General features: G+C 33.3%; 1 protein-coding gene across 1 annotated transcript in view; it reads left to right on the forward strand.

Moving 5' to 3' along the window:
* LOC129753821 (uncharacterized) overlaps positions 1 to 11,484 on the forward strand; it is a 15,138-nt gene extending 3,654 nt beyond the window's left edge. The window contains exons 4-5 of the mRNA XM_055749671.1: positions 11,247 to 11,267; positions 11,345 to 11,484. Of these exons, the coding sequence (XP_055605646.1) occupies positions 11,247 to 11,267; positions 11,345 to 11,484 (161 nt within the window). The remainder of the gene's footprint in view (positions 1 to 11,246; positions 11,268 to 11,344) is intronic.
* Positions 11,485 to 11,579: the final 95 nt, after the last annotated feature.

Below are 11,579 nucleotides of genomic sequence, written 5' to 3' on the forward strand. Positions count from 1 at the left end.
ATTTTTGTTATTTTTTGTCATTTTTGTCGTTTTTGTCATTTTTGTCGTTTTTGTAATTTTGGTCATTTTTGTCATTTTTGTCGTTTTTGTAATTTTTGTCATTTTTGTCATTTTTGTCATTTTTGTTATTTTTCTATTTTTTTCCATTTTTATTGTTTTTGTCAGTTTAATTGTTTTTGTCATTTTTATTGTTTTTGTCATTTTTATTGTTTTTGTCATTTTTATCATTTTTGTCATTTTTGTCATTTTTGTCATTTTTGTCATTTTTGTCATTTTTGTCATTTTTGTCATTTTTGTCATTTTTGTCCATTTTTGTCCATTTTTGTCATTTTTGTCATTTTTGTCATTTTTGTCATTTTTGTCATTTTTGTCATTTTTGTCATTTTTGTCATTTTTTGTCATTTTTGTCGTTTTTGTCTTTTTTGTAATTTTTGTCATTTTTGTCATTTTTGTAATTTTTTTCATTTTTGTTTTTTTTTGTCAGTTTTGTCATTTTTGTCATTTTTGTCATTTTTGTCATTTTTGTCATTTTTGTCATTTTTGTCATTTTGTCATTTTTGTCATTTTTGTCATTTTTGTCATTTTTGTCATTTTTGTCATTTTTGTCATTTTTGTCATTTTTGTCATTTTTGTCATTTTTGTCATTTTTGTCATTTTGTCATTTTTGTCATTTTTGTCATTTTTGTCATTTTTGTCATTTTTGTCATTTTTGTCATTTTTGTCATTTTTGTCATTTTTGTCATTTTTGTCATTTTTGTCATTTTTGTCATTTTTGTCATTTTTGTCATTTTTGTCATTTTTGTCATTTTTGTCATTTTTGTCATTTTTGTCATTTTTGTCATTTTTGTCATTTTTGTCTTTTTGTCATTTTTGTCATTTTTGTCATTTTTGTCATTTTTGTCATTTTTGTCATTTTTGTCATTTTTGTCATTTTTGTTATTTTTGTCATTTTTGTCGTTTTTGTCATTTTTGTCGTTTTTGTAATTTTGGTCATTTTTGTCATTTTTGTCGTTTTTGTAATTTTTGTCATTTTTGTCATTTTTGTCATTTTTGTCATTTTTCTAATTTTTTCCATTTTTATTGTTTTTGTCAGTTTAATTGTTTTTGTCATTTTTATTGTTTTTGTCATTTTTATTGTTTTTGTCATTTTTATCATTTTTGTCATTTTTGTCATTTTTGTCATTTTTGTCATTTTTGTCATTTTTGTCATTTTGTCATTTTTGTCATTTTTATTGTTTTTGTCATTTTTATTGTTTTTGTCATTTTTGTCATTTTTATCATTTTTGTCATGTTTTCATAATTTCAGTATCTTTGTTATGGAAACTTAGTTTTCTTTCTTTTTTTATTATGTGAGTTTTTTTTATTCTATTTAGGGCCACCCTGGTGTTAAATTTATAAATAATCAAAGGAATTTAAATGAAATTTTCCAAAAATTGATTGTAACAATATTTTTTTTTTAATTCGAATTTACGAATAACCACTGAAATTTTATTTTCTCGCTTTGAGATCATTGAAGTTTTTTTGCTCCAAATGCTTTGAGTGCTCAACATGAAAGAATTTTCCGACCATTCTTCAAACGAGAATGACAAAGGGGTTCTCTGAAATCTGCTGAATGTAGGAAAATCCTGTAATTAAGGTTCGATAACCTAATTGTAGAGACGTCTTATTAATCTATTTTTATTCTTCGAAGCTATTATTATGACAATATTTTTAACAGCTTGGTGGGTCGTTTCAATTTCACTTCGCAATTAAAATATGCAGCCCTCTTGTCCTGACCTGAAGAGCACAATCTTAAACAGTTTCTAGATACTTTGTTGCGCTATAGCTAGACCGAAAGGTCAAATTCGTATGAGAATTCATGCCTCTAATGAATCATCCTTTTCAACTTGTATATTGAAGGAACGATGTGTTTGAAAAAAACCTTCCCTAAAGCTCCATGACCTATCAGCATCTCATCAAATCAAGTGATTCCTCACGTACGTTTCCTGCAACCAGCTACAGCAGCAATAGAAGGCATCGGTCAGAGCGGCCCAATTTCTCTTCCGGAGGATCATAATGGTCCGCACCAACCAAAGTTTAAGCCATTTTCTTTTGAAACCTTCCTGGGTAGTTAGTATAGTGCTGGGTTGGAAGAAAAAAAAATCCTATTCCCAAACAAAGCTCCTCGCATAAGTGACTTTATTTTTAAACCACTCTCAGCTTATGTGCTCTTGTGGCTTCGTCGTTTTCGTACTCTCTTCTCTAACGGCTGCTGCTACCGATCCTGCTCAAGTGGGTTCGATCCCCAAAAAGTACTTGAGTTTTCTTCCTGCCACATTAGACAGAGGGCAGAGGGTATCGGTAATGATTGAATTTTGCTCCTAATAATGCCTACACGAGTGGGGGATGGTATACTTAACTACCGTCAAACGGGGCATCATGCAACAGCGGGGTTCGATGCAACATTATATAACACTACATTGAATCAATTTTTAATTTAATGTATTGTAATAAAGTTATCTTTTAATGATAACAAAATGATGATGACATAATTTCTCGCATCTTAAGCTAGTTGTCTTAAGTTTTTTATTTTATGTAAAATTTGAAAAATCGAGCAATAAATGTACAAATTTTAACATGTTTTGAAGTCGAAAAAAACTATACCCAGTATGACGGATCGGCTTGATAAAATTGCCAACAAACTTTTTACTGGTTTCCTCATGTTATACCAACATTGTTGGTGTAAAATATTTTTCGAACAATCACCCAATTTTTTTAAATGAATATTTTTAAAATTCAGTTAGGTGTCTGGGGTTAAATGCTACAAAATGCAAATCAAAGAAATACCTTGTAAATCTCGTTTCCATGTGTTGGAATATGAATGTTTTGCCTCACGCGTTTGTAAACATTTAAATTTCATTCATCCCAAACATTTATTTTTATGATTTCAGCTTGTGGAATTTTTTCGTAGTATTATTTAGCCCCTAAATGTATGCAGCATCCTTATTTTCAGAAAAAATGTGAAAATTTGTTTTTACAGACCCGAAAACTACTGCAATTGGTGTTGTCATGCGTAATGGTCTTTAAAGCATCGCAAATATATTAAAAACTATGAATTTTCGTACGTGTTCATAAGATTTTTCATTAAAAACAAAGTTTGTTGCTAGTTACCCCATTTTCTAAGGAGGGTGAAAATCGCATGTTTTTAGAAAATTAAAAATAACTGAAGAAACCAATAATTCTTTTAACTATGCCAATTTGATGCCCCAGCATCCTTAAAACTTTTGATGCATAAAGGATACGATTAACTGTGAACATAAGTTTTTTAGAAGCCATTGAAGTTGAAAATTGTTGCATGTTGCCCCAGTTGACGGTATTTAATATGAATGTCTATGTTCTCCCCTTATTGCCTTAGCATACCTACTTCACTATCTTAGATAATTGAAAGTATGCACCAATAGTGAATATAAGCGGCTGGGTCTGAATATACCTACAACATTATCCTACGATGTGTGAAACGTGACAGAGTGAATTGAGTGAGAAAATCTTGCCGCTTGTTAGTTAGTAACAAGGACATCCGACGACCAAAGAAATCCTTGACGAAACTGTTAAATTTATGTTGGTTAGGTAGAGCTATTTTTTTTCTACCCTGGAAGCATAAGATTTTCGGTTATTATTTAAAGTGTAGTCTTCTAGCCTAGCCCAGTATCGTTCATACTTTTCTTAAGATATTTTTATCGGGAGACGAAAATCACCACACGGAGCTTTTGGCAATCTATTTATGAATTTGATGAATGTTTAAAGTCGATGTTAAGAATTCCAGTTCTTCCACTTCAACCTAATTGTTTTCTCTCTCTTGTTCTTCTGCATGCCGCCAAAGATGATTCTTCACACTCGTCACTCGAAAACTCCGAGTGTGCACAGGTCCTCCTCGAGCAATATCCACGTCTCGTGCCCATAAAGAAGAACCGGTCTAATGAGCGTCGTTTTCAGGAAAAAAGGATGGTATGAAATTCTCTCTCTGGAGCCACTATGTTAGTAAAAATGAAATAAATAATCCCCTAATGATTCCGCAAGTATCTTTTCCAAGTTTCGTTTATTCCGATTTATCAAAAAATATTGAGGAATTCAAAAAATCCATAGATACATAAATATAGTTATGACCCATCCCAGCGGGACGTCACAACGTTTGCAAATCATTTTTTTTGTTAAATTGTATATAAATTTAACAGTTTATTGAGAAAAAATCCTTATAAAAATATAAACAATAGAAGTCGTGACGTCAAAACGCGTCGCTTTTTCCACATTCCTGATTTTTTTTCATCAAACTTCTCTCCAATCCGCTCTTCTATACGATAAAATTTTATAAAAATTTCAAAAAATATCTGCTAGTTACAACGAACAATCGCTGTTTTTTTTTTATATTTTAAAATATGCTTTCAATTTATTGTACAGCGATTAAGTTTTGTGACACCACAACGCGCCATTTTTTTCTTAAATTACGGTTTTGCAAACCGTTGTGACGCTACGAAATTTTATTTTCAGGTACAAGAAATAAATCATACTATAATCTTAAAATTAACATTTAATTTACTAAAATAGCTTAAAATTTTAACAAATAAATTGACTTGGTGATGGGAATAGATCCATTCCTCCCGAAAATTGCATTAAATCCAAAAAGGAAAAGGTTTGCAACACTGCGAACATCAATTTTATTCAAAATTTATGTGTGTGATCACGTGAATATTATAAAAAAAACCTATGCTTTGAAAAACTTATTTTCCAAAAGCATTTAAATTTGTTTCTAAAACTTTTTTATATTAGTTCATTTAGCTGCAAAGGAAAGGAAAGCCTTCGCTCTATTGATAGAGTGACCAAATCAGGCAAATTAAAATCAGGCCTTGCTGTGTAAAATGTTCATGAACGCAATAAAACCTTTGTACGGCGATATGAAAAGTATAATGTACACTATTCAACCGTTTGATATATATACAAATTTTGGAATTTTGACATTATTTTATTTAATCAATTCGCTAAAGCCCAAACCCGGCTTAAGACGGGGTTCACTTCAATCGGCATAAAACCAAGCCAATCATTGTTTTAATTTACTTTTTGTGAGATAGTCTTAACAAAATTTAAAACTTAGAATTTTTTTTTTGGCACTTTAAAAAATTACAACTGAAAAGTACTAAAAAATCTAGTTTTTCAGCCCCTGAAGTTATGCAATTTCTGAAAAAAAACTGTTGAAGAATTTACCTCCAACAATATTTTTTTTCGCAGAACAAAAGTTGTTTCAAAGATAAAACTGATCTTTTGGGAATTTTAAAGCGAAAAAAAATCTAGCTTTATTTTTTTTTTCCTTTATTGACAAAACTATGTATGTACATATATTAAAGGCTCTTGATTCAGGATCATTTTGAGCCGAAGACTTTTTACAAACTAATTTTTACTATTTCTACAAAATATAACCGATTAACTTTGAGTTATTATTTTTCGTTTGTAGTTCCAGGATATTCCACGGTATTCCTTTAGTTCCGGGTATTCCGTCTTCATGTACATTCCGTGCGTTTTTCGTCAGTTTCCAGGTATTCGTTGAATGTTCTTGATTTATTTCATAATTTCAAGCCAGCACTCTTTAGAAATTCAAATATCAACTTCATTGTTTGCATATCCCTTTGCCCCAGAATATCTCTAATTGATGTATTAGAAGACTTAGATATTCTATTCAGAGAATCTATTAGTTCTCCTCTATAGCGTTCATATTTTGAACAGTGCCACACAACATGATCTAAATCTTCGTAGTCTTTATCACAATCACAAATGTTCGTGTTTGACAGTCTGATCCGAAACAAATGGGGCTGCTAGTAGATAATGATTTGAGATAAAAATCTAGCTTTATGATGGTTAAAATGATCGCATAATTCCCCTAAATTTTATTCTTATTTTAATCTACACCCAAAATAATCTGCACGTAGAAAAACTACACGTACGTGAAAAACTACATAATTTTTATCCAATTGATTTTCACGTAGCTCCTACGATTAAAACATGTGAACACACCCCTAATAAGAATTGGTGCTTCATGAATGTCATCATGGTGTAGTTTGGTACTACCCATTTGTTTCCTATGTGTTATTTCTAAGTATCATTAGGATCAATTTGTGATCCGTTGATTTGTACCTAAATTAAGGTTGCCAGATTACCCGGTTTTATCCGGGCTTGCACGGACATTTAAAACAAAATTTGGTAAAAGTCCGGTCCGTTCTGGTCCGTCCCGGTTGCCCAGATTTAATTTAAAAAGTCCGGATTTAGCCACCTTTTTTTGCCAAATCAAACCGTGTTGTGTTGTAATTTTTTTTTATTTATGCGTCCAAAACGAAATTTTTGAGCAAGTTTTAAACTGCCCCCATTTGCATAACAGTCCCATATGCATTTTCGTTATTTTTCATCTAACCTGACATTTCGTCATTTTCGAAAAAGGACTTCAATATAAAACAGTAAAAGAAGAATGTTAATCTACATAGAAATGTTGAAAAAAAATATCAACTCGTGACTGTCCCTGATGTAAAATACCCGCATAACAGTCCCACACGTGAAATACCACGGATTAAGTTACTTTCCAATGTTTTTTTTCGGCGCGAAATAATCTTTGATTTATTGCTTTGAATCATTTAAAAAGATTTAACTCACTTGATGTCAAATTATGCAGTTTTCGAAGGCAGGTCAGTAAGAAGGAAGGAATGTCTTCCTGAGCGAAAAACTATCATATTTATGTAATCAAAAATCATGGAAATATTCAACCAACAATGTGGAATTCACGATATTTCCTCAAAAGTATGTTTTTATGTTTGAGAACTGCATTTAAAAGTTCAGAAATGACTTTGAAAGTAGCTTAATGAGCTAAACATATTCTGTGTGGGACTGTTATGTGGGTAGATACGAAAAAGGTCTCTTATATGCTTGCATAACAGTCCCATAACAAGTAAAATTGTGCTCCTGACCTTACCAATATGGTCCAAACTCGAATATTTCAGGTCCTTAAATTTATTATGACAACCTAGAACACATTCCGTCAAACGATTTTCGTTTATGTTGAAGGTTGTGATCACAATCAAAAAATATATTCCAAAACAGAAATAGCCTATTTTCTCGCTTGCTCGTTTTTCTATATGGGACTGTTTTTTTTATTAATAGAATGCAAGAAGCACTGCAATACGTGACAAAATGGTGTGATCGAGAAGAACTTACAGTTAACCCTTCTAAAACAAAAATCATTCCTTTTACAAGGAAAACCAAGCTAGATTTGGGCACTTTAAAACTGAACGAACAATCTCTAAATTTCCGTTCAGAATCTAAATTTTTAGGTATTGTGCTTGATAAAAAGCTTAATAGGAATGCTCACATAAAACATACAATTGAAAAAGCTACTAAGGCCTTGTGGATCAGCAAACAAACTTTTGGTAAAAAATGGGGATTAAAACCGAGGATGATACATAGGATATACTCGGCTATTGTGAAACCAAGAATTACCTATGTAGCTCTGGTGTGGTGGCTTAAAACAGAAGAAAAGACCACAACAAAACTTTTCGACAAACTTTACAGATCTATACTCTTATGCATAACAGGTACTATGCGTAGTGCACCAACAAAATCCATGGAAGCGATGCTGTGGCTCCTACCGATTCATCAATGCGTACAACTTGAAGCATAAAAACAAGTTCTAAAGCTAGAAAACAACAAACTACTGATTTGAGGGAGCCAACAGAGGACACTCAAAAATTCTCGACAAATACAAAACAAATCCAATCATTTGCCGTAATCAGGATTGGACATTAGTTAAACCAATCTTTAATCATTCATTCAGTGTTTTAGAACCTAATCGTAGTACATGGCACTCAGGTGGTCCCGAATTGCGAGCTGGATCCCTTTTATTCCATACTGATAGATCAAAAATGGATAATGCAGCTGGCGCAGGAATAACAGGTCCAAGTGCAAACATTTCTATACCAATGGGAAAGTGGGTGACAGATTTCAAGCCGAAATTTTCGCCATTCTCATATGTTCAAACCTATGTTTGGAAAGAAGCTACAGGTATGCAAATATAGTAATTTTTTCAGATAGTCAAGCAGCACTTAAATCTTTAAAGTCAATGAAATGTTCAACAATATTAGTTTGAAATTTATTGAGGCACTTGAAAAACTTGCTCAAAATAATTCAGTTACTTTATATTGGATACCAGGACACTGTGGAGTTGAGGGTAATGATAAAGCTGACATGCTAGCTAGACAGGGCTCCTCAACACCGCTTTTAGGTCCTGAACCCTTCTGCGGCGTCTCTCGCTGCTTTCAAAAAATGGAATTCAAAAATATTGTAAAACGAATGGTTGAAACAAACTGGAAGAACATTTCAGGAGCAAGACTATCACAGCGTTTGGTTGTTCCAAATGTTTACAAATCGAAAAAGATTCTAGCATTATCTAAAAAAGACCTAAAACATTTACAGGACTAATAACAGGACATTGTGAATGTCTTTATCATTTAAAACTAATAGGCAAGAGTCATTCTGACGTATGTCGATTTTGCAGGGCTGAGAAGGAATCATCTGAGCATCTTCTGTGTGACTGCCCTTGTCTTATATGAAAAAGAACAAAACTACTCGGAAACGGTATATTGGATCCTTCCGAAATATATTCTATAAGTTCCAAGAAGGTTGTCAACTTCATTCGTGTAGTTTTTCCAGATTGGGAAAATGCTAAACAACAAGAAAGTGACACTGTTGAAATTAATCAGAGTGATCTATCTTGATTAGCCACATTAAACAGGGGACAAACCGCAAAAGATCTAACATCTGGTCGCAGTGGTAGGAACCCAACAAGGAAAAAAATGGGACTGTTTTGCGAGTAGGGGCAGTATGAAAATAATCATGAAAGATTTTTTTGGAAGCCTTAAATTCGATATAAAATATTCTGATGAGTTTTGATGGAAAAAACTTTTTTCATGTATTTTTAATAATTTCTGTAGAGGAATTCCTGGGTTTTGGCGAAATTTGCCTGGATATTTTCGGTAGACAATTTTTATATCAAATGCCCGGTTTTTTACCAGGTTTTCAGATAAAATAGCCCGGATTTGTCCAGCCCGGATTTGTCCACTCCGGATTTGTCCAGCCAGGATTTGTCCAGTCCGGCGGATACGTGCTGGAAAAATCCTTTCAACCGTAACCTAGATAAAGCTGACCTGAATGACATTTATTATAATCAATGTTATTATTAACCTAAATAAATTCATTAATTAATAAAAGGAGTTAGTATATAAAAAATGCATCTGATCGTTTTTGAGTCAGACAACAAATTGATTACACAAATGGAAATGAATAAACAAGTTTTTTGGTTACAAGCATGGTTTGAAATTTCCTCTCTGGAGCCACTATATTAGCAGAATTGAAATGAATAACCCCGAAATGATCCCGCAAGTATCTTTTTAAAGTCTCGTTCATCCTGATTTATAAAAAAATATATAGAGGAATTAAAAAAATCCATATATACTTTAACACGTTCGTCGCCACGCTCGTTTTGGTAGTTTTACTAGCCGGGCCCAAAGAAATTTTCGGAGCGAGATAGTAAAGAGGGAGAGCTGCAAGGTTTGCAATGTGTGGCTAAACTTTGCGGTTATCTTAAGTAAGAGAGCGTCACCCGTTTTTGATGTGACGGGGCTTCCCAGGTAATACACTCGTCACCCGAATATGGGTCCCATGGCGAAGAAAGTGTTAATAAAAGTAGTTAATCACTGGTCTCTGGAACCACCGTATTGAAAATAAAAATGTCACTAATTATATTCCATTTTCAAAATTCAAAATTGCAAGAAATTCTTACAAACGACGAAAAGGAAGGTCCGTCTTTCAATCAAATCTGAAATGTTTTAGCACTCGTTGAGATATTTTGGCAGAATTTTTTTTTTCTCGAAAATTTGAAAATTTATGTGCAATATCATTATATACGGTCTATCTTACCTAGAATGGCTAATCACATCCCCCTTAAATCATTGAATTTAAAATGCTTCATCATCAGAACTTTTAGAATAGTTTTCTCGGATTCTGTATAGGATACATTTTTTTTAAATTGTATTGAGATTTATCACCGAGAAAGTACAACTGGTAAGTTTTAGTTTTTTAATATTAAAACTTGCCGAAAAAAGTTGATAAAATCCAAGAGCATTTTTTAATTGGTCGAGTTTTGAGAACATATCTTGAATCATATCATTATTATGTTTGCATTTCTAACACGATGTTCGCACGCGTGGCTTAGTTATTTGAACATTTATTAGCGATCTTATTCATATGTGATGATTTCATTCCATGATCATTTAGTGTCGTGAATTGAATAAATCCAGAGGAGTGACTCAGTTTACCTACTCGTCATCTGTTTTGATCGGCATTGCAATGCTAGTTTACATTTTCGATTGATGTAGGTAATTGACAAAGAATACATCCGTGCAGATTAAACAGCACAAATAACTTACTCTTCTTCTGCCGGTGTGTCCCAGGCCAATGCGTTACAATGCGGCAATTTATTACATTTCATCTAGAGATTCAATAGGGATAGAAAATTCTATTGCTGTCAATGAACCGCTTAAGTCGAATTCACTTTGTAAAAATATCTAGCAAACAGACAGAAATGAGTCATCGTGAAACTAAAAGAAACCAAAAATATCATACTGTTTTTTTCTTATTTAAAATTTTTTTCCTATTTTTTTGTAAATTGTCGAAGCCTTGGTGGAAGTGTTAATGAGAATACTTATTTTCGTAATCCGCATGAAAACGGATAAAAATATTTGTTGTTTTACTTCGAGATACACAACAAAACTGTAGATCTGTAAAAAGGATGAGAAAAAAATATCAAATACACATTCCCCCAATTCCTCTCTGGGACCACTTTGTGAGTGTTGCCGAATTTCATCATTATCAAATTTACAAGTGCTAGCCAGTTCGTTGCCTGCAGCACACTTCAGCACAGAGTTGTACAATTCTTCGGCAGCAACCGAATGTTTACCGCAAAATCAACCATTAGCACAGGAGTGAAGTGCACCCGAAAGAAGGAAGGTACTGGTAACGGTTCTTTTGTCGGCCATTGCGGGTGGTTTCGAGTCCTGTCAGATTATAGGGTGGTGCCACCATGGGATGCCAACATTCGGAGGGGAAGCAGTGGGTATCTTTTGAATCGCCATTCTAGGAGGAAAACTGGTAAACCACTCTTATCCCTCTCATTATCTTAGATGAGGAGGACCGACTGGAAGGTACACCGGATATGCATAGAGGCTGTTTCTTGTTGCAGCCCTTCCACGTTTCTTCAGGTTTTTTTTTCTCTCCCGAGCTGATTCCGGGCGCTACTTTGAGACCCATCAACAACAGAAGTATCCGGCAACAATAAGGATCAAGGACGACATGTACATATCGCGCGATTCTCAGAATCAACCGCCAGTATTCAACATCATCATTACCAGCATCCAGTAGCATCATCATCATCATCATCGGACAGGAAGGAACAGCATCGACAACATAGGACATAAATCTCATTGGGAAGCGCAGTGAAAGTCTATTTAAGCACA

The sequence above is a fragment of the Uranotaenia lowii genome, chromosome 3 (genome assembly GCF_029784155.1).
Source record: "Uranotaenia lowii strain MFRU-FL chromosome 3, ASM2978415v1, whole genome shotgun sequence".
In the NCBI taxonomy this organism is placed as follows: domain Eukaryota; kingdom Metazoa; phylum Arthropoda; class Insecta; order Diptera; family Culicidae; genus Uranotaenia; species Uranotaenia lowii.